At 25.4% G+C, this 22,073-nt stretch overlaps 2 protein-coding genes across 2 annotated transcripts; both read right to left on the reverse strand.

Moving 5' to 3' along the window:
- Positions 1-520: 520 nt before the first annotated feature.
- On the reverse strand, positions 521-13,953 carry LOAG_03549 (hypothetical protein; the record flags this gene model as incomplete). The annotated part of the gene is made up of 25 exons (XM_020446357.1): positions 521-616; positions 1,148-1,236; positions 1,745-1,852; positions 2,229-2,431; positions 2,819-2,946; positions 3,258-3,423; positions 3,906-3,997; positions 4,579-4,644; positions 4,732-4,932; positions 5,321-5,431; positions 5,761-5,925; positions 6,472-6,606; positions 7,194-7,376; positions 8,849-9,037; positions 9,384-9,489; positions 9,639-9,745; positions 10,262-10,451; positions 10,781-10,868; positions 11,053-11,128; positions 11,330-11,460; positions 11,573-11,693; positions 12,263-12,335; positions 12,693-12,824; positions 13,122-13,344; positions 13,833-13,953. 25 exons carry the CDS (start codon positions 13,951-13,953, stop codon positions 521-523), a joined length of 3,300 nt encoding a protein of 1,099 aa, XP_020303288.1.
- Positions 13,954-14,444: 491 nt separating this feature from the next.
- Positions 14,445-18,601, reverse strand: LOAG_03550 (voltage-dependent calcium channel; the record flags this gene model as incomplete). Its single annotated transcript, XM_003139087.1, has 8 exons — positions 14,445-14,524; positions 14,832-14,954; positions 15,161-15,336; positions 16,147-16,250; positions 17,021-17,195; positions 17,451-17,637; positions 18,022-18,140; positions 18,576-18,601. 8 exons carry the CDS (start codon positions 18,599-18,601, stop codon positions 14,445-14,447), a joined length of 990 nt encoding a protein of 329 aa, XP_003139135.1.
- Between the last annotated feature and the right edge of the window lie 3,472 nt (positions 18,602-22,073).

Genomic DNA, 22,073 nt, shown 5'->3' on the forward strand with positions numbered 1-22,073 from the left:
CTATATATATATATATATATATATATATATATATATATATATATATATATATATATATATTGCCTGTTAAAAGAGATTGAAACGTGCAACACTTGGAATTAAATAAAATTATGGCAAGAAAACAGCAAGGAAGGAAGGAAGGAAGAAAAAAAGGAAAAAATATTGATAAAAAACGGATAAGAATTATCAATGGATAATTTGAATATTATTTAAGGATAAATAATTAAACTAAAAAAATGAGGATAATTAAATAAAAATTAAAAAACTGAAATTATTTTTAAAATGATTCAAAAAATGCATGCTATTCAAGGATTGGATAGGCAATAATTAAATTTACAGAGTTCATTTTTTCTTATTTATTTAAATTTTGAACTTTGAAAAAACGATTAAATTAAAATTTTTGAAAGTTAGTGGAAAGTTAAAGGATTGTGAGGGGTGAAACGGCAGAATGAGAAGAACGAAATTATGGGTAAATTGTAAGGTATATTGGGAATTCATCAATTTTTTCTTTTTGTTTTTTTCAATATGAAACCTCTTTTTCGTCATCCGTTAAAAATAATGTATGATGATGAGACATAAGCAGAAGTGTGGCTCTTTGCCGTTTACGTTTGGCCAACTGAAATTTTGTTTGCATTTTTTTTCCGCAAATTTAATGATTGATTATTTCGATAAAATTGATTCATTTTTTTCTGGGGTGAGGAGTATAATATTAAGTTATAATTTAAAAATTTTATCGACTTTATTTCGTCGTTTCAATAGCAACTAAAAAAGCTTAATTAATTAATATTTAATAATAGAGACTATTGTAATTTTCAAAAATTTAATAAATTCAATTCTAAAATGTTATCATCTCCAAATGATTACTGTACTTATAATGATATCATTCCATATTTTATGCATTATCAAAATAAATTTTTGCTATTGATAAATGTTTGTTAAATTAATCGTAAACTGATATCTTTACAAGAGCATAATTAATTCGTAAAATAATAATTAATATTATCAGTTTATGAATATTATTTTAGCATTAAACAATGCAAATATATTATTTATTGAAAAAAAGAATGAAAGAGAAAGAGAAACATACTAATAAGTCTTTAATTACTGTACTTAAATAAGGGTCAAGGTATTATTAAAAAAGTTTTACCTCAACTCCTGATTTCTTGGCTCGATAATTTTCAAGAATTAATAAGCCTGTGTAGAGTTTTCCAACGGTTAATTTTTGACAGCATAATTCTGAAATTACAGTAGCATGAGGAATATATGAATAATAAAGCTATTTAGAAAAGATAAATGACGGAATTAATCTTTAATCAATCTTGACCTTTCTTTGAGCTAATACAGAAATTAAAATACTAACATTTTTAAAATTTCGATTAGAAAATATTATCAGAATAACGTATGCAAGCATATTGCTTGATTCTTAAGAAAAATCTTTAAAATTTCAAAATTTTTGCCGAAAATCATCCATTATCCTGATAATTAGTTAAATATTATCATTCTAAACAACTTCTATTTTAAGATCTTTTAGAGAAAGAGAATCATTACATTTCAAACTGAATATATCAAGTCAATTATTAAATCTTATAAAACGTGAAAATCTTCAGGAAATATGAAACTCCAAAAGATGCGAATCTTATATTTACGTGAAAGCCTTATTCAACTTTCACATAAAAGCAAGATTTGCATCCTTTGAACCTTTATATTCCGGATAATATGCTGAAAATATTTCGAGAATAATGACCTTTATTTGGTGGTACTACCAGATCTATCATATTTTTTTTTGCTTTCAACGGCCATATTTTCCGCAGAGTTTGACGTAATTCCTCATCTGCTTCATCCATTTCTTCGACTAAAACAGTCTCAGTTAAATTTATAAATGGATTTTAAAATTGTTAACTTTATATCTTTCCTAGCATTTCCTCAGTGTTTTTTTTACAATAAAATAAACTTTAGGATATTTTCCCGGTAAATGGAAGTTTTAATTTAAGATAGAAGAATCGACTAAATGACTATTGTATTACTAGTAAAATTGTTTTCATCAAACAATCAATTTCAAATTGTATGGTACCGTAATATCTTTGAAAGTTTGGGAAAGTATTAAGCGAAATGTGTAACAGTAATCTCTTAAAATAAACCATAATATATTAAATACTATATTAATCAATACTATATTTCAAAACATTGTATATCTGTGAAAATTTCATCAATTTTTAACAATAACATACCGGGCCTCATTTTAATGCTTAGAGATTCTCGTATCAAAGCAAATAATGTTGTTGTAAAATGTACAGTACCATCATCTGCTACTGGCATATTCATTCGTATCAAATGTTTGTAAGCTAAACGATACGGACATTTACGACCAAATCCAACCGGTGGTGTAATATTACGTAACATCTCGTACATATCCGTATAATGAATTCGTCCGCTAAAAAAATGATTCTTTTCTTTTTTTAATCGAAAAATAAATAAAAAACTTCTGGTAACATTATATTTATGCAAATTTACTAATTTTTAATTATTGAAATTATTTGATAATATTTAACTGCTTCTTATGTGAAGTGTCAATTGTTTGGATCTATCATATCATCTAGCATTTCCAGCTTATCAGATATCCAAATCATTTCATATCTTTGAATATCATTATATTCCTTTCTTTATATGCATGAGTTGAATTAACTTTTCAAAACCATATATTAAGGATCATAATTTTAGGCCAAATAATTATCCATTTGTTAAGAGATTTGGAGGTTTTGTTATTTGCTTATGATATGACTCATAATATTGGTTCATGATATGATTAAAATTAACTAACGTAGCAGCTGGATCATAATCAGCCCAAACTCGAACAAATTCATCCAAATGATGAGGTCCAAGAATTGAGCTATCACGAGTTAAATAATCAAAATTATCCATTATTACAGCAACGAATAAATTTAACATCTAAAAAGAAAAAAAAAAGAAAAGCTATAAATCTTTGAAAAAAAAGAGCATTATGAAGGAAAATTATGATTTTTTAATTCAGTCATTTAATTTCGAAATAAATTATAAATTCTTTTGAACTCATACACAAAATCCTTTGCTAATCTTATTAAAGCTACTTGTATCACCATCGAAATTCACTTATCAGTAATATCACATTCGCCTAGCATTATCAGAGAACGTAACAAAAATAATTTTGTTGCATCTAATAAATGTAAATAAACTTTTTTATGTAAATTTAAATTAAAAAAAAACATAAAAAATCATGATACCAAAAATGAAGATAGAAAGACAAATGTTGTGAAATATACGTAAGACATTTGAGTACCACAAGTTGGTCCTTTAGCTAAATTAATTTCAAATGAATTCGGTTTCGCGCAATACTTCCCTGCTGTACATGCCATCATTATATCCTGCCATGCTTCACCTGTTGAACACCTATAAAGCATCAAATAATCTATTATCGATCCGTTCATTTTTAAATATTTCTAATAATTTGTTTTTTTTTAATTTTCAGAACATAATTTTAGATTCCGGAATGATTTACGGTACACTAAATTAAAGATTATGTCAGTTATTTATTCCATAAACATAAGAATTCAACTTTCCTTTCTCCTTCACCTCTTTTCCTTTTCAGTAGGATTAATGAATAAATTTTTGAAAAGTAAAATAACAAAACAAAAAAAAAGACCAACTTGTAAATTAATTAAGAATTAAATCGCAAAAGTAGATGCAACTAGAGTATATAAGTTAAAATTGGAAACAAATTTGAAATGAACAAGCAATGGTTAATTTGCGGATAAGTAAAAAAGGTTAACTTACAGATAGGTAAAAAGGTCAACTTGTAAATGAGTAAATAAATTAATAAATAAATTGTAAACAACACTATCAAGCAATAAAATAAGCAATAAAAAGCATACCGAAAAAGAAGTATAATAGAATTAAAGAATGATTGGAAATTATTATGTCTATTATATTCGGTAGTTGCATCCAACCAAATATTACCGAATACCTTAATATAAATTGAAATGTTAAAGTCAATTATGGCACGGAAAAATTAGACTACATTATATATGTTATTGTATCAGGAAAATTGAAGCATTGCGTTATTGTCTCAGTAAATTTGAAACAATATGTTATTGTTTCAGTAAAATTGAAACATTATGCCACTGCATAACACATATAATACTGTATGAGATAATTATGCTATTGTATAACACAATGTTGAATTTTGGAAAAAATTCTAAAGTTTTAAAATAAGAAAAATTAAATATAATTCAAATATTTCATTTAAATAAATTTAAGAAAAGAAATTCAGCAAAAATAATAATACAAAAAAAAAAATGCATTTCGAATTAAGCATAAAAAAAAGCGTTATCTTACATTCCAATGAAAATGGTTATATAATTTAAAAATATGACCAACTGAATGAATAATTAAAGAGATAATTAGTAAATTGGAAATTCATCAACAACTGGTAACATATTAATCAATTAGTTAATTAAACAATTATTCGAACAATCATTTAGTATGAATAACTTTGAGTAATTTGAAAAAGAATTGAAAAAATAGTTGTAGTATTGGATGGTATACCTGCATTCCAACAATAGCATAAATGAAAAAGAGCATTCCAATTAGCAAGCAAACATATGGTAAAGCCTGAAATTATTTTAGGATAGGACAAATAATACCCGAAAAAGGCCTAAAATTGTCTAAGAGTAGAAGAAATATAAAAAGTTAGCATACTTTAAAAGATTGAACAAATGTCCATAATAATATTCTTATAGTATATCCCTGTTGCAAAAGTCTAATTAGACGAGCAGCACGAAAAAGACGTAAAAATCCGAGTGACACAAAATGGCCACCAAATTCGGTGACCAATGCATCAGTGATTGAACCAACAACGGTGATAAAATCGAAACGATTCCATCCATCACGAAAATAATTCTACAAATCATTTAGCAAAGTTGAAAAATGTGGAAAGCGAAATAACCTAAGCAATTGACATTAATTTCACAAAGTAAGTAAATAAAATAAGTTTAGCGGAAAAAAATTAATGACATTCATGTAAACTTCAGCATTTTATAACTTTTTATTGATAGTAGAAATTAATTTCAAAAGTAATACCAAATAAAGAAAATTATGCTATCACAAAGGAGTTTTACTCATTTAAAATTGCATAATGATCTTTTTAAAATAAAAATTTTTTTGTTTTTGAGAAATATAAAAATTTGGAAAAGTTTATTTCTGTTTGTTTAACTTTAACTTAGAAATATTATCAGTGAAAATTTGGAAAATAATAAAATGATCAAAAACTCATCAAATGTATACTTACTCGAACACCAAATGCTAATATTTTCAAAACTGATTCCACCGTAAATACCGCCGTTAATGCCGTATTAAAAAGACGAAGGATTTTTTCATAAAATTCAGAATTTCCATGAAACTATAAATGATTGATATTAAAAGAAATAAAAATTAAACAACAAAAATGAAAAATTAATGAAATAATTTTATATATTCTTATCAAATATTAAGTATTAATTGCTATTATTAAGGAAAAATTAAATTTTATGCATAAAACATTTTGACAAATAAATGTATTTAAATGAATAATAAATATTCAAAAAAAAAGTAAATTCAAGAAAAAAAACGAAAAAGAAATAAAATAGATATTAATTAGCGAAACTTTCATGTGATAGTAATAATTTTAGAAAGGATTCGAAGAAAATTTTCTCTATTTGTTTTGAGAAAGATTAAAGTAAAAGAAGAAACCTTCATCATTAGAATGATTGTATTACAACAAATCATTGCCATAATGAAATATTCAAATGGCGCAGAAGTAACAAGCCGCCAAATACGATATTTCATCGAATTTTTATCTTCTGGCATAAATAATGAACGTGGACGAGCATTTAGCGCAAAATCAATACATTGCTTCTAAATATTTTTTATAGCAAAAATTAAAATTTATTTAAAGTAAATTTACGAAATTTTTTTTTCAAAAGATTTTTTCCAAAATAGAAAAGTTAAATTATGAATTAATTAAAATTGACTAGCTTTTTTACGTTTGAAAAGTGCAATAAATGAAAAAATAAATTAAGTTGATAGTTATTGTTATAAGCTTGTTTTCATGATAATTATTATGTCAAATTAACAAATTAGCAGAAAATAGACAATTCTGTTTGATCACTGATTTAACTTATCATTGACAAATGATAAGTGCATGTATCAATGCAATACGTATAAAACGCTTGAACGTAAATGTAAATTAACGGAAATTATTTATCGATTACAAAATTATTTTCACATTACTTGAATAATTCTTATTTAATTAGTAAGACAAACAGCTTTAAAATATTACCGATAATTTAAACATATATAATTGTTATAGTTAAAATCTGAAAAAAATAAGATAAATTTCAGAAATTTTCAAATTTGATCACGATCAATTAAGTTTGTCAAAAGATAGAAAGTTTCACTTACTTGATTCTTATCTAGATCACCTTCTGAAAGTTCAGCTTCACCTTGTTCTTGAAATGTGATAATGATCAATGCAACGAAGATATTTACGAAGAAAAATGGAAATACGATGAAGAACATAACATAAAATAACGCCATCTGTAAAATTTTCACCACTTTTTTCGACATTTTTAATTTATGTCAATTAATTTACTTATTGATAAGAAATAAGACTTTGATAAGAACCATAAAATGGGTGAAACTGTCAGTTTAGATTGGAAAAGTATGCAAATAATTGGACAAATAAGCAAAGTGAATAGATAAATTGATTAAAAAATATTCAATCCATTGCAACTTAATAAATGAATTCATTTAACTAAATTATCACACAGACATGCAGACATGCATACATACAATTAAATTAACCAACAAATAAGTAATGTAGAATTAAGTAAAATAAGAATTAAATTAAATCAAAAATTAAAATTTAGAAGTTAAAAATCTAATTACTATTATCAGTACTTCATACGAATGTTTTTTTTTCCTTGTGTGATTTTGACTCTTGGAAAAGTTTAAATTTACACTGAATTCTACACAATTTAAGATAAAGACTTTTGACAAATATTTAAAATCCTTGAGAAGATATTCATATGGAAAATTCATTTTTCAATTCAATTCTAAGTATATCTAATATTAATCTAATTTAATCTCTCATCTAAGCAAGCATAATTTAAGCATAATTTTACCTCAACCCGATAAAACGGCAACGGTCCTTCATCTTCTTCAGTAGTATCCATTGAATTTTGTCGAATACTTGGCCAACCTTCACCTGTTGTCACAACAAATAATGTCAACATTGCATTTACTGTATTATCATAATTAAACGGACGTAAACGCCATTCACGTGTTTCAACATGTGGCAAATCATCCTGAAACAAATTCTCGAATTATCCAAATGTTAACAAATATTCAAAATCAATTTAACTTTCATGGTTAAATATAAAAGTGATAATTTCGATTCGTTAAGCAGTTTCCTATGATTGACTCTTAAAAAGTGGTAGCTTTCCGGATCCGTTATGGTATCTAATCAGCTATCACGATTCATTGCTGGATGTATTGTCGTAAATGCGATTTTCATCGGAATAGCTACAAAGTATTGTTTCATTTAAATAGCGCATTTTCATTTTAAACAATATCTTCGTTTTTACAAAACTGTTGAAATTAAAATGTTCCGCAAATTGATTTACATATATCAGTAAAACTGAAATGATACGATATCCATGATATATGATCTGGTATATGATATAGCTAATATCAAAATTGATATCTATGATATCATCGAATCAACATTGTTTTGTAATCATATCATTCAGGTATTCCGGAGAAGATTTATCATTTATGACATTATCGATAAAAATCGGAATACCATTGTTGATCTCGGAAGCGATACTTATGATTACACTATACCCGGATGAAACAATTGATACCCTAATTGGTGACGGGGAATTCTTTCGAGAAACATTTGAATCTGAATCTGAGCAAACTTTTGTCAATACCAATACTGCGCATGTAATACATTCACATGGTGATATTCCCGGGAATGGTTTTGGTGATAGCAATTTACGACGTTGAATTTCCATTTTTGCATCTACTTCTTAATCTATTATTTTCTTTTTTCCCTTCACATTTCAATAAATAAATAATTATATGAAAATGCTTCTATAATGTCTTTTGCATTTGCATAAATTTGCTCACTTAGTAAATGATAACAATTATCATTACAATTAGATAAAGATAATGATAATTTTTACTAAACTTAAATAAAGATGTTGCTTCTATCCTCATTTCTTTTTTGTTAAATTATCTTTTTCTATTAGATTAAATGAAAATTACTTATTATCACTAATCAAAACATTTTTTTACCATTTATTTTACTTTTCAATCTTTTGAAAATTTCCTTAATGAAATATTTCATGAGCCTATCTTGATAATGATTTGATTAGTGATAATACATATATAGATCAATTTATTCATCTCATCTATTAGTTCCTCTTCCTACTTCATTATTTGATTATATGCAGAATTACTTATATTACTTTGTATTTCTTCATCGGCACTATTGATAATATCTATTACTATCACAATTTAACTGATATCATTCCAATTGCATAATCAGTAAATTTCATTTTTACAAAATTGTATGATTATTATTACAGTTAAGTAACGATAACACTAACACTTATATAATCAGCGGATAATTTGAATATATCATTCCAAATTACTTATCTTTTGTATTTCTTCATCTGCACTAATGACAATATCTATTATTATCTATTATCAAATTATGGAAATATATATAATAATGAGAAGAAAAAGGGGAAAAAAAAGGAGAAATATCTACCGGACTTTCGAAGACAAAATATTGTCCATGACATTCATTTGCAAAACGTTTCGTTTTATCGGTACAATAGAAAAATTTCCCTTTGAAAAGTTGTACTGCTATTACACCAAAAATAAATTGAAATAACATATAAACAATAAGAATATTGAAAACATTTTTTAACGAATTTACCACACAATCGAATACTGCCTGTAAATAAATAAATCAATATCACCCATTGTATCATCTTATCACCGTATTATCATATCATATAACAATGATTACTTTCATGCAATATAAAAAGGCTAATTTTGATTTGTTTGTATTTTTTAATTATGGCCATTTTTCAAAACTATAATTAAATGATACTAAGCTATGCAAAGGTTATTGGAATTATTTGTGTTTAAAATTAAAACATATCATTCAACGATAATATATGTTAAAATAATTCGTTTTTTTTGAATATAAATAAATTTACTGAAAAGAAATTCAATAATTGTGAGATATTTTATCAATTTAAATTTATAAAATTAAAATTGAAAAAAATTTTTGAAACCTTTAGTTTTGGTATTCGCTTGATTGTTTTAAGTGGCCTTAATACACGTAATACTCTCAATGATTTGATCGTATTTAAATTTTTACCGGCTGAACCTTCAGCTCCACTAAAAACATAAAACAAAATAACTCATTTACTGGAAATGAAATTATAAATTTGTTTTAAAAATATGTAAATTTAAATTTAAAAAAAACATGTTTTTGCTATGAAATGTTGATATTTTAATAATTGAATTTGCAAAAAAAAGAAACTTACGCAAATGAAAAAGCGACAAGGGCACAGAAGACGACGATACCATCTAATAAATTCCAAAAATCACGACAATATGAGCCCGGATGCAGTAATACTCCTTGATCTATCAGCTTGAATATTGATTTTTGATAATTTTAACAGATCAATTATTGCTTATTAGTAAATTAATTAGACAAAGCAATTGTTAGTGTAAATTAGACCAAAAAATAATTAAAGTCCGATCAAATTTAGAATTTCTTCAAGGATAAATGATTGAAACTTGAAATTTTATAGAAATTATGATTAAATATAATGAAATTCAATTTGATATAAGAAAAAAGAAAGGGTAAATTACTTGCATCATCAAATCAGATTGGGCAAATTACTTAAGTTATTAAATTAAAATTAACTAAAATCACTTGTGTCATCAAATCAGAATTAAGCAAATTACTTACGTTATCATATCAGAAATAAGTAAATTACTTACTTCATTAAGCTTAGAGTCGGGTAAATTATTTACCTCATCAAATTAGAATTAAATATTTCTAAAAATTTTTGCTATTATTAAAAATTAATTTTCAGAAATGTTTGATGACCTAAATAATTTATCTAATTTATTGTAAATACTGCAAAAAAAAAAAACCCACTTTAAGGCACATTTCCAAAGCAAAAACACCCGTGAAGCAATAATCCATATATTGAAGCACTTTATTCCGCGGAGCATCCTCATCTACCGGGTCTTCTGCTGAAAGCGCTATACTGGAGAAACATATTACGCCCATTACTAACATTTCGAAATATTTCGTTGATACCACCGAATGTACCAATACACGAAATCTATAAATTTACTATCAAAATTTTGATGAAATTATTAACTGTTAATAGTTAAAAAATTTGATTGGTTGGTATATTAATAGTTCGGAAATTTAATTTAATAATTAGGAAATAACTACTGACAGTTATTAATAGTTAGGAAATTTATTAATTAGAATTAATAGATTAATTAATAGAAAATTTATTAGTTGGGATTAATAGATTAATCAATAGTTAGAAAAATTAATAATCAATTATAATGGAATTTGCTTAACATTGATAATTAATTAATAACTCTAAAATGAATACCAAGAAATTGAAACTATAAATTGAAATGATATGAGTAAACATACGGATTTGTTGGTGCAAAGATAAACATTGATGAGAATGGCACCATAGGTCGTGGACCACCAAATGGGCTCTCTTCTTCCTCATATTCCTCTTAAAAATTTTTCTTTTAATATAATTATTGATTGATTAATTAATTAATTACCGGTGCATATTTTAAAGATCTTCTAAAGATGAAATAATATAGATGTCAAAATTATTTATTTTGCAAATTTGATGAAACTTATATGTTAATCACAAAAATTTACACTATTCTGATTAGTATTAAAAAAAATACCGTCTATTTCATGTTGCATTTCCGATATATTACCATCCGTTTTACCTTCCATATCGATGGCACACTGCTCACTATCCTCAAATTTCCATTATTATGGTATCATTACGGTACATTAGGCTATTTTTAAAAATATTTATTTTACGTTAGTATACCAGATACTGTATAGTACATGATGGCGCAAAAGTTAACAGCTGCAGATTAGAGTGGACGTGCAGTTTTGCACGAATCATTTATATCTACATTAATTGTGTTTAAATTGTAGACGATAGAAAACTACCTGTTCATCAAGACTTTCCGAATCATCCGGCAATTCGTTAGCTCGTTCATCCGCTTCCTCAGCTGCTGTCAATTCTTGCGCATTTGCTAAATTGTCCACAGCAATAGCCAAGAATACATTCAACAAAGTATCTGTAAAATTAATAAAGTTAAATTTTCTCCTCGAAATTGTCCACGCAGTAATTTTTATTCAAATATTTGCGATTTCAAACCTCAAATTTCAATTTCGAATTTATTCACTTACAGTTGCCAAAAAGTACGAGTACAATGAAATATATGCAATACACCATACCGCCACCATATATACCACCCTGTGATTCAATTGCTAAATACATCACTTCATTCCAATCCTCTCCTGTTAATATCTGAAAAATTTTTCAAGAGAAAAATTAGTTTACTCTTTTTGTCACTCTTTTCATTTGTTATTTACTTGGCATTTAATTAATTAATTAATCAATCAATTTATTTAACCAAGAATATAAACATAAAGAAATGAGCCATAACTTTGGAATTAAAAAAGTTCTTGCAAATTTGCAGGAAATAAACCATAATTAAATTAGAATTTTCACTCAGATTTAAGGCAGCTTGAATATTGAGTTAAAAACTCACATAAATTCCTATTAATCAATATTTATTATCCAAAAGAATAAACTTTAGACTCAGTTCTGATATTTTAGATTTTCTATCTTTGTCCAATTCATTACTAATTATCATAAATTTAATCATTCTATCAATAATGCATATCAGTGAATATGTCAGTTTCATTTCAAACAAATTAAATCTTCAATTAGCAAACGATTGATCAGAAGTAAATAAGAATTAACTTATACTAAAAGAAATATTTAATTATATGGCAATACTATTGCATTAGTAATTATTACATTGAATTATGCATGTAAGTTCATTAAAATAATCATATATTTAAGACTTTAACCTGGAAGACTGTAATTAAGGCCACCGGAAATGTATCAAAGTGAGTATACGGATGTCCGGATGGAAAGCTAAATCTGAAATTAAAAAAAGAGATACCAAGAAATTATTCGTCCACCAAATATACCGGTATAATTAATAGTGAACATAAAGAGTCATTATCTTGACCAAGATCACGTGCCTTATCTATTGATCAAGATCACGTGTTTTATCTATTGACCAAGATCACGTGCTTCATCATCTAAACCAAAACTACATGCTTGTTTCCTGATAACCATTCCTTGTTTACAATTATTTCCGGTTTCAATTAGACAATATTTCCTTCATTCTTTTTCCGGAAGTATACGATGATCAGCAATATTCTTTTATTCATTATTTTTGGCTTCTTTGTTTGTCATATTAAAAATAATTTTTAAAAAACGGTAAATGCTTACTTTCCGCCAAACAGTTGCATACCCAATAAGGCAAAAATAAGGATAAATAAGAAAAGGAGGAATAATAATGAGAGAATAGAACGCATTGAATTCATAAGTGAACGTACAAGGTTACGTAAGGATACCCAGTACCTGAATAAGTAACATACAATAAGTACTGATAAAAAAACTTTTCGGATATATTAAAAATTTAGATTTCATTTTGCAAAATATTTGTATGTTGAGATATTAATGCAAATCCATGGCTTCGGTAATGTTTGCATACGGAAGAAAGAAACGGGAAATACGTGACTTATACGTTTGAATACGTGACGTGTACGTTCGTTTAGCAGGTATGCTTTCCATAAATAATATTTCCATCCATTATTTTGTTATTCTCGAGTTTTTCCTTCTTTTCTAAACAAATATGCTTAAGGTAAAAATACTTACGAAGTGAGCTTGAAGATGCGCAATAGTCGTAAGGCTCGAAGTACAGAAATACCAAATGAGCCACCTTTTAATTCTGCCCAAATTATTTCAAAAGCACTACCAACAATGACAATGCAATCGAAACGATTAAATTTTGATGCGAAATAAACACGATGACCCATTGCAAACAATTTAATTAGCATTTCGCATATAAATATCCCCGAAAATACATATTCCGCATATTCTAAAATAATTTAATTGAGATATTTGCGCCAATAAGTTAGCAACATCAGCTTCAGTGGACATTTCCGCTAGTTGATAACTGATGCCAACTGTTTTTTTTTATGAGAAATGATGCATTACAAGAGATTATATATATATTTATACATTTATTTACTTATTTAAAGGCATTTTTAACCATTAAATAATCCGGTGAAACCGGATATTTCGTTTCAGGTTGAAGCAAATATTAGTTTGAACTAATTTTGATGATAGTTTTGGCCTATTATATAAGGAATAAATCAATCCAAAAGCGGTTTTAATTTTTTTGAAAAAAATATTTGTTAATAAAAATAACGTTTTTTTTAAAAGAATTCTTTAACAATATTTTTAAAAAATGATTTAACACTGTTAGCTACGATATCTAAAAATTTGTGAAAAAATTGTCAAAATTAATTTTTTTAAATTTTAAAACATCATAGGATAAAGTGTTAAATCGAAAAAATGTCATACTTAGAAATTCGGTGAACCATTCCGGTTGACCGTAATGCTCTGAAGCAACACATGCAGTATTGAGAAAGACTAATGTTATAACCAACCAATAAAAGACTTGACTTTTTACTATAAGTCGCATTTGAACCCTTCAAAAATGTATTTTATTCGTTAAAATTTTTAGTTTACGAAATTTAATAATGCTAGAATTTAATTTATTTGAAAGATACGAAATCGAAATCATCGATGATTAATTGATTCTCAATTTTACATTCTTATATGAGTAGCTAGGAAAATCTATCATGGATACAATTTCAAATTATTTCATCTTTATTTAAAGATAATTCTTTAATCCTATATCTTATTCTATTTAATTTCTTGGTTATCTTAAATTTATTAATTAAGCTGTGCATATATAAAACAAATGTATAAAGGATAGTTCTCATTAACAATAAATTATTTCCGAATAACGGTTTAATCATGATCATAACTAGTTCAAATTACATCTCTATCATATTTTCAATCAGTTGCAATTATGATATTATCATAATCAACCATAAGCACGATCTTATCATAATCTAAACCAAATTATTCACATATATCGAAAAATTTTCCCTGATGAAGTTTTATATTTTAATTTAGCCAAAATCCAAACCTCATATGTCGTACCTTCTTGCATATTGTTCCCCAAGCAGTTTGTTTTGCTCTTTTACCTTAATTAGTTTTATTTTTACTTTGTGTTTTTGAAAAATTTTTAGTCACATTAGTTCAAATGTATGCACATTAGACAAATACGGTAATTAGCGCAGGTATGCGATGATTCGGGAAATTTGTAAAATAACTATTGGCACATCACAGGTAAGTGTGTGTTAAATAGTTTGTTATTTATTTTGTAAATTTATTAAAAAGTCAAAAATAAAAAATCAAAAGTATATTTAATTTTAAATTAATTCATTTTCATTTGGGATTTCCAATTTAAAATAAATAAATTTAATTTAATTCAAATTGATAATAGAATACCTTCAGTTTCTTCATTCAGGTAATCTTCCTCATCTTCATCCTCATCCTCAACATCCTCTTCTGTTTCGGTACTTTGTCGTTTATTTACTTGTTTCAATTTTTTTGCTGCAGTTCGTCGTCGTGCTACAATGAAATTTTTCAAATTTTTTTTTAATTATTTATTAATTTATTGACAATATAATTAAATATGTGAGCTAACATTGACATTGTACACAAATAACAATGCTATGATATGAATGCAAATTGATAAAGTTTTACTAGTGATAACAAAATATAATATATCTTAATTCTTGATTTCAGAAATTTTTTTTGTTTTCTCAAAATCAAACCTTCCATAATAGCTGCTTTTTCTTCTTCAGTTGTTCGTTCCTCCTTCAGAATTACTTCTTCAGCGGTTAAAATCCATTCCAGATAACCGTTCAATTCACGTTCAATTTGTTGTTGCCTACGTAATTTCAAGAATTCTCGACGATTCTCAACTCTTTCACGTTCTTTCGCAAATTCACTGCAATCGAACAATTACTTTTTTAAAATTTTCAAAATTTGTACATTTTTAAATTATATTATTTGAGCAAATTTTAAAGAAACAGAAAAAAATTTATATAAAAATTAAAATTAAATTTAAAAATTCTAATTTAAAAAAGAACTAATTAATAGAATCATTTGAGGTCAAATGAAGAAACACAGCAAAGTGGTAAAATGCTAACTAAAAGAAAAAACTGAATCTCTTAGCTACGTCTGTGACGTAATGATAATTAACAAAAGTAACTTTGCCTTACTACTATGAGAAAAGAATTGAATCTTGGTTACGTGATGACGTAATGATAATGATTCAAATAACTATGAAATGAAAATCTAACCGAAAACTTTAATAAATCAAAAAGAAAATGACATGAATGTATAAAGAAATAGACTATCCTGAAATCGTCAACTAAGTGAAGATTACTTCACGTACGTGTAAAATTAATTCTCATTCTTATGCATTGAAAAAGAAAGAAAAGAAATGTTTCTAACTCTATTCTGTTTTAGTCTAAAATATTTTAATATGAAGAGAATCAATTACATAAATGGCGACAGTTTTGTTATCAGAACTTTCCTTTCCTTTTTTATTTTTTTCAAGCATAAGGACCAAGACATATCCTAGCATTTGAATATGAATAAATAGAATTAGGCAGTAAATTTAAACAAATCTTAGCTAATACTAACATTATCACCATTGATAAAGCTAGGCTTTGTTAACGAATGGATTGGTGGATGAATGATAATTAATTGATGTAAAAATTTGCAAAATAATCTACTTGAAATGTAAATTTACCCAGACAAGACACCAAGGACCAAATTGAGCATAAAAAAAGAACCAAGAACAATTAGAGGTATAAAATAAGCCCAATTGTATGTACTACCAAGTGAATCATTCGTCTGAAAAATAAATGTTTCTATTTTTTTTTTGGCAAAATATAATTTTTAAATTATGAAATGCATTAATTTCACATATTAGCATATCATGATTAGAAATTACTAATCGATTATATGAATGATCTGAACATTGATCAAATCAAAATTTCATCGTTTACAAATTTAAAAGCTTGTTTTATCATTTTTTTTTCGTCAAATGTTATGTTTGTCGGGAATAAATGAATATTCTAATGTTATAATGTAAGAATTATCACATAATGTAATGTAGGAGTTGTCACATAATTTTCATAAATTTCCATAAATTATTTTTTTGAATTTCAATAATTTCCATTAATTTTTTTTAAAATTTAATAATTTGGTATTGAAACATGTGAAAGTACAAAGATTTAGGCATATGAACAAATCATAATTGATTTTGCAGTCAGTTTAAGATAAAGTTGAAATCAAAATTAAAATTAAATTGAAAATTTTGCACTATTAATTAATGAAATTGTCATGAAGTATCAATCCGTTGACGATTTTCACACTAACAAATGTATGAATTATATGCAAAAATAAATGTCAACATTTACTGTAAAATTGGAAAAGTGGAAATTGTTTATCATGTAGTTATCATGTGTTGTTTGAAAGTTCAAAGTGAACTTTGACTTTTGAATTTATTTTAACTTTCTTCTGTAAATCCATTCAAAAAAAAGAAATAATAAGACGGCACAATATTTAAAACTGTTATAATTTAAGCCTTAAAAAGAAGAAATATAAATAAAACAACTAACATAATACATTACAGTGGTCCATCCCTCCATAGTAATACATTGAAATACAGTAATCATAGCAAATGCAATATTATCAAATGAAGTGATACCATAATTCGGTCCAATCCATTGAGTAAGGCATACAGTACCCTCCACTTCACAGTTATACGCACCCGTTGCTGCTGATTTATTCGAACTATAAATAGTATCATTCAAAAATTAGGGGAAGATAAAAGGAAAGCATTTAATATTTTCAGAGTTAATTAAACATATTGCAATTAATACATCTAAAATAATGTCTAATCATATTTACTTTACTAAGTATCAAATCATTCGTAAATCTTTCTTTTTTCTCAATCATTCGTTTATTTACTTGTTTATTTAATTAATAATTGATATTTTTTATCACTTTATGAAGTAAAAATTAAATTTCAGAACAAAAAAAAAAAACCATGGAGATGGACGATCACTGAGATTTTCAATTTCACCATGGGCATTATAACATGCGGAATGGAATATACCGGAATAAAATTCTAATCCAATAATTGCAAATATAACAATAGCAAAGAGAACTAATAAGCCAATTTGTAACAAAGGCGCCATTGCATACAGTATTGATTTTAGCACCACTTGTAAACCTGTAAAAATTTCGATCAGTCTGAAAGATTTTTAAATTTTAGACATTTCAAGTTATAATTATTAAATGGAACAAAAGAGAATGATTTAACACAATGAATGAAATTTAAAGTTAAAATTTTTAAAATTTCAGATAAATGACTAAAAACGCAGCGAAATTTAAAATGATAACGATGAACGAAATTCTAATAAACATAAAAGTGTAATTAAAAATTTTTGATATTTGAAAACTCCAATTAGAAAAACTACAAAACAAAATTTAGAATTATGCAAAACAAATGAAAATTATATTATAATAGCATTTTATGGGAGTAAAAATACATATTTTTTACTATATTTTCATTACAATTAAATCATTTAAGATTGTAACGGATAATTATTATTACTTGGTATGCCGGAGACAAGTTTGAGTGGCCTGAGGACACGAACAGCTCGAAGTGTCCTCAAATCGACTGAACCTCTTCCTTCGCCATCCGACGGCGTAAAAGGCAACATTGTTACGACACTGAAACTTCCTTAGATCATAAAATATTATGAGTTGGATAAAGAAACCGTTAAATCATTTAGTTGAAATGCTAAGGAAACAATATGATAATTAATTAGCAACAATTAGAGATACAGTAACCAATTACTGTAGAATAAATTATATGACTTGATCATTTTTTAAAGATTATTTTTACCCACTACAATGATATTTTTTAAGATTTAAAAGAAGGTCTCTTAATTTTTTATCTCTTAATTTTTTAACCAGAGCAAGAAATTTCTGATTTTAATTACAATTAGTTTGACCATTTTGAATGATTAGTAAGTAAATCAAATTTGAAATGAATAAAGCAAATAAAAATAATTATATCAAAACAGTTTTTTGAAACTAATCAAATTAAAACACATCAAAACAATTTTTTAAATTATTTTTTAAGTAATTAAAAGAGTTATTTACCCGGAAGCAACAACAATAAAATCCATAATATTCCATCCTGAACGGAGGTATGATCCTTTATGAAGAATAAATCCAAATGCTATCACTTTTAACAAACATTCAAAACAAAAAATTCCCATAAAATATGGCTCTGTATGTTCCTGCAGAAAGAAAAAGAATGGAAATAAAATTTAATTATTGAAATTAAAATATCAAATAAAATCGAAATGATAATAATTAGGAAAATTTGAAATTATTCTATAGATAGAATGTAATGATTCAATCTTTTTCATAGGTAATTTCTTTTCTACGATGACAATCCATCAGGTTTAATATAAATTTCATAATCAGTATCCTGATATCCTGATAATAGTCAATTATCATTATGCTGTTATACAATATAAATAATTAAATACTTCTGTGATAAATTCAGAATTCCAACCATTTATGATAAAAATTACAATTAAAATTTCATGTATTTGAAATTGTAATCAAAAATTACAAAAATATAGTGAGTTATTATACTTTGATAGAAATTTTTGCTAAAGCTACTCTGTGATAAGATTTTTTTGCTATTTTTACTTGATAATAGAAATTTCAGTGATAATTTCTGATTTTTTTATTGGTAAAAAACAGTACACAATTTTTTCAGAATTTTCTTTAAAAATATTCTTCAATTAAAATTTGCACGTAAAAAAATGAAAAAAAATTTGAAAATAAAAAGGAAAAGAAGAAAGAAAAAAGTCAAAGCATTGAAAAAAACCGAAAATTTTTTTAAAAAATCAGAAAAATATTTGGAAAAATATAAAAAATAATTATACAAAAAACCAAAAACATATAAAAACCAAAAAGCGTTAAAAACCTTTAAAAATTACGTTACCTTTAATGATAATATATCTAAATTTGTTTTTCCTTTTATTGTTTTTTCTTAATTACAAAGTTATAAGATGAAAATTAATCCAAAAAAAAATTAAAAATTTCAATCTTTCTTCTTCGGTTTTCTTTTTTAATCCTAACAGATTTAATTTTTAATCTTAAATGATGCATTTCTAACAAAACAAATATATTTTCTATTAAATACTAAAGAAACATAATTTTAATATTTATTTGAAATGAAAAAATTCCGTTTTAATTATTTGCATCGAAAATATAAATTAGAGAAAATAATTTGGAATATAAAATTTAAATTGTCTTTTTCTCTTTTCCAGGATGTATTAAAAACCAAAATTTTCTTTTTGTCTCTTTCTTTTTAATTTTAATCCCTTTTTTTATTTTTTGTATTATTATTTGCATCGAAAATATTAATTATTAAATTTATATGCTATATAAAGATGTTGAAAGATTAGCATTAAATTACATGTTCTTTTAATGAATCTACTAATTAGGCTATTAAGTGGCACTAAAAACTATAAATGTTGAAATGATCGCAGTTGAGGTCATTTCATGACCACTTCAGTTTAACTTTCTTCCAACTTTTTTTCCTTTTTTTAAAATATAAACATTAAAGTGAACATTGAAGGAAGAGAACCAATCAAAGTGATAGAAATTTTGTGAAAATTTTTCCAGAAAAGTTATATGAAAATGAAAAAAACAAAACTTTTAAGTTTCAAAAAAATATGAAAGGAGGAAAATTTTTAAAAATTAGACTATAAAATTTACAAAATAATAAAATCACGCAACAAACTGTAACTTTGCATAATTTATTGATTGTAATTTATTTATTATTTAATTACTTATTGATTGTAATTTATTTATTATTTAATTACAATTTATTGATTTTAATCATGATCAATCCATCGTTCATGGTTAATGTTAAAATTTTATGGTCTAATTAGCAGATATTCCTTAAAGGAATATGTAATTTAGTTTTACAAATTTCCTTTAATCATTTTTACAGTCAAAAGTTTGGAATGCGAGTAAAACTATGTGACATTACTGTCATTAAGATGACATGTTTAAGTTTTATAGTTTACAACACTGTTTTTTTTTAACCAAATTAGCAAACTTAAAAATTTAAAGTGAATGAATTGGAAGAATACCAATTTTAGGTTTAATTTCTATTTTGATATGCAATATACGATTACTGTAATGGCAGTTTCATTATTCACAACAAGTAAATGCTTGAAATAAAAGTTTAAATTATAAAATTAAAATTTTTCTGAAAAAAATTTTAACGATAATTTTTGTCCCAAACAGACAATAACTATCTTTCTTCCTTTCTCTTTCTCTCTCTCTCTTTCTCCTTCTCTCTGTTTCTCCCTCTCCTTCTTTCTCCCTCTCCCTCTTTCTCCCTCTTCCCCTTTCTCCCTACCTCTTTTCCAATTCTTACTTTAATACTATCAAAAAATGACAAAGATTTGTAGAAGAATTTAAACAAAATTACAATTTCAAAATAAACATAATTGATGGATTTTTTTCAATCTTTCGAATTTTTTCCAATAAATTTTTTTTACGATTTAAATTTTTTCGCAAAAAATTATAATTTTATTTAAAAAAATTTTGTCGTAATTTTTTACCATTTATCGCACTTATTTTACTAAAAAAATATAAAATAATTTACTTTAACTTTAATTTTATTTGGAATTCTTTTATTTTAAATTTGTTGAAATGTTTGTTAATTTCTTTTCCATTTCATAATTAAACACATTATTAATTTATCAAAGGCTACTATATAATATTACTTATCATAAGTAATTAATTAATTACCGTTATCGTTCATTTTTTAGTTTTTATTTTCTCTCTCTCTTTTTCTTTCTCCTTCTGTCTTTCACTCTCGCAAGCAATTTCGAAAATAATTTATAGACTACCATAACTTTAAATATAAATTTTCTTGGCTTGCCTTTTTATCTTCTCATTTCTGGCTTGCGTCATACAATCACTATAAATCGTAATAATAAATTGATGATGTTATTTTAGACAAGTAATTCATCCATCTAATGTATAACTTAAAAAATGAGCTCGGAAGATTGAAAATGAGCCTGAAAGATTAAAAATGGACCTTGAAGATCGACCAAAACCAAATTTACAAATTTTTTGCTTTTTTTCATTTTTACCGTAGTTTTTTCGTCTTTTTATTTTGTTAAATGCAAAGAAATGATGTTTGAAATGAAATAATAAATTAAAGGAACAAAATAATAGCAAATAGATTAAAGAAAATAAATAAATTTAAAAAAAAGTTTTTTCTCAAATTTAATACTCTAATTCATGTCCCAGACTAAATCAAAAATTGGAGCAATTCAGTAAATTAAATAATAAGTTGAATGAAATTAGTATTTGTGACAATCCATTGTCACCTTATACTATATCAATCTTTGTTGCTTTTTTTCTCATCTTTTTGTTTCCTTGCCTTATTTCCTGTTTCAAAGTTCTGACACAACTTAATCTAAAATATGAACTACAAGCGAGTAAATGACATTGTTACAATAAATTCATAAATGACATGTCACTGGATCGCAGGACGTCTTATTGAAAATTTTGCGTCAATTTATCAATGTTCAACTTATTTTATGCAAATTAATA

The sequence above is a fragment of the Loa loa genome, assembly GCF_000183805.2.
Source record: "Loa loa unplaced genomic scaffold supercont3.204, whole genome shotgun sequence".
In the NCBI taxonomy this organism is placed as follows: domain Eukaryota; kingdom Metazoa; phylum Nematoda; class Chromadorea; order Rhabditida; family Onchocercidae; genus Loa; species Loa loa.